The following is a 1,053-nucleotide window of genomic DNA, read 5'->3' on the forward strand; positions in this document are numbered from 1 at the left end:
CACAGCATCTTGAGTATGAGTTCTACCAATTTTTATAATATGTTTCCATGCATTAACTTTTTCATTTAATGCATTATATAATTTTTCCAAACCAGGAAGAAGAACTCTATTAATTTCTAAAGCAAGTGCCACTTGCATAACAGTTGGAAATGAATCATTAGTACTTTGAGATTTATTTACATGATCATTTGGATGAACAGGTGTTTTTGATCCCAATTTACCACCAAGTAATTCAATTGCACGATTTGAAATTACCTACATAAAATTAATAAAATAATTACAAATATATTCAAATTATTTAATAATGTTTGCTGTTAAAACAATAAATACCTCATTAACATTCATATTTGTTTGAGTTCCTGAAATTAAATTATACTATATCTTGTTAATATATCTATATTAATATTGATAAATATGTACATTTAATAGAAAATATACAGTACCGGAACCTGTTTGCCAAATTACTAATGGAAAATGTTCATTATAAAGATCTCCACATATAACATCATCTGCAGCTTGACTTATAGCATCTGCTACTTTAGCATCCATTCCAAGTTCTTTATTTGTTTCAGCTGCAGCTTTTTTTAATATACCATATGCAACAATAACACCATACTAAACAAATGTAAGATATGAATTAAGAATGTTACATATAATAACTTTATCTTAAAATTTTTTTAAATAATAAAATTTTATTTATTTAGATTGAAATAAAAGCAATTTTAAGTTTTCTTACAGGCATGCGTTCAAAGCTATCACCTATTGGAAAATTTTGCATTGATCGCACTGTTTGGGCTCCATAATATTTATTAATAGGCACCTTCACTTCACCAAAAGTATCCTTCTCAATTCGAAATTCACCATCTGATTCCTTAAATTATAATTAAAATTTATTACAATAATATAAATAAAATTTATTTATTTATTTATTATTTATTATTTATTGAAAGAAAAAATTATGAATATATATACCATATTAAGATTAATTTATATAAGAGAACTGAATGAATATAGCTTCAAAATATTTCAATAGAGTAAGTTGAGGAATTCAAG

The 1,053-nt window shown here is 24.6% G+C and overlaps 1 protein-coding gene across 1 annotated transcript in view; it reads right to left on the reverse strand.

Moving 5' to 3' along the window:
• Nucleotides 1–1,053, reverse strand: part of LOC102677532 (fumarate hydratase, mitochondrial-like) — a 3,805-nt gene that overhangs the window by 1,528 nt on the left and 1,224 nt on the right. Inside the window, exons 2-5 of the mRNA XM_006619045.2 lie at nucleotides 737–871; nucleotides 444–615; nucleotides 331–359; nucleotides 1–255 (exon numbers count right to left, since the gene is read on the reverse strand). The exon at nucleotides 1–255 is cut by the window's left edge and continues 25 nt beyond it. Coding sequence (XP_006619108.1) covers nucleotides 1–255; nucleotides 331–359; nucleotides 444–615; nucleotides 737–871 — 591 coding nt within the window. The remainder of the gene's footprint in view (nucleotides 256–330; nucleotides 360–443; nucleotides 616–736; nucleotides 872–1,053) is intronic.

Source organism: Apis dorsata, unplaced genomic scaffold, assembly GCF_000469605.1.
Source record: "Apis dorsata unplaced genomic scaffold, Apis dorsata 1.3 scaffold_390, whole genome shotgun sequence".
In the NCBI taxonomy this organism is placed as follows: Eukaryota; Metazoa; Arthropoda; class Insecta; order Hymenoptera; family Apidae; genus Apis; species Apis dorsata.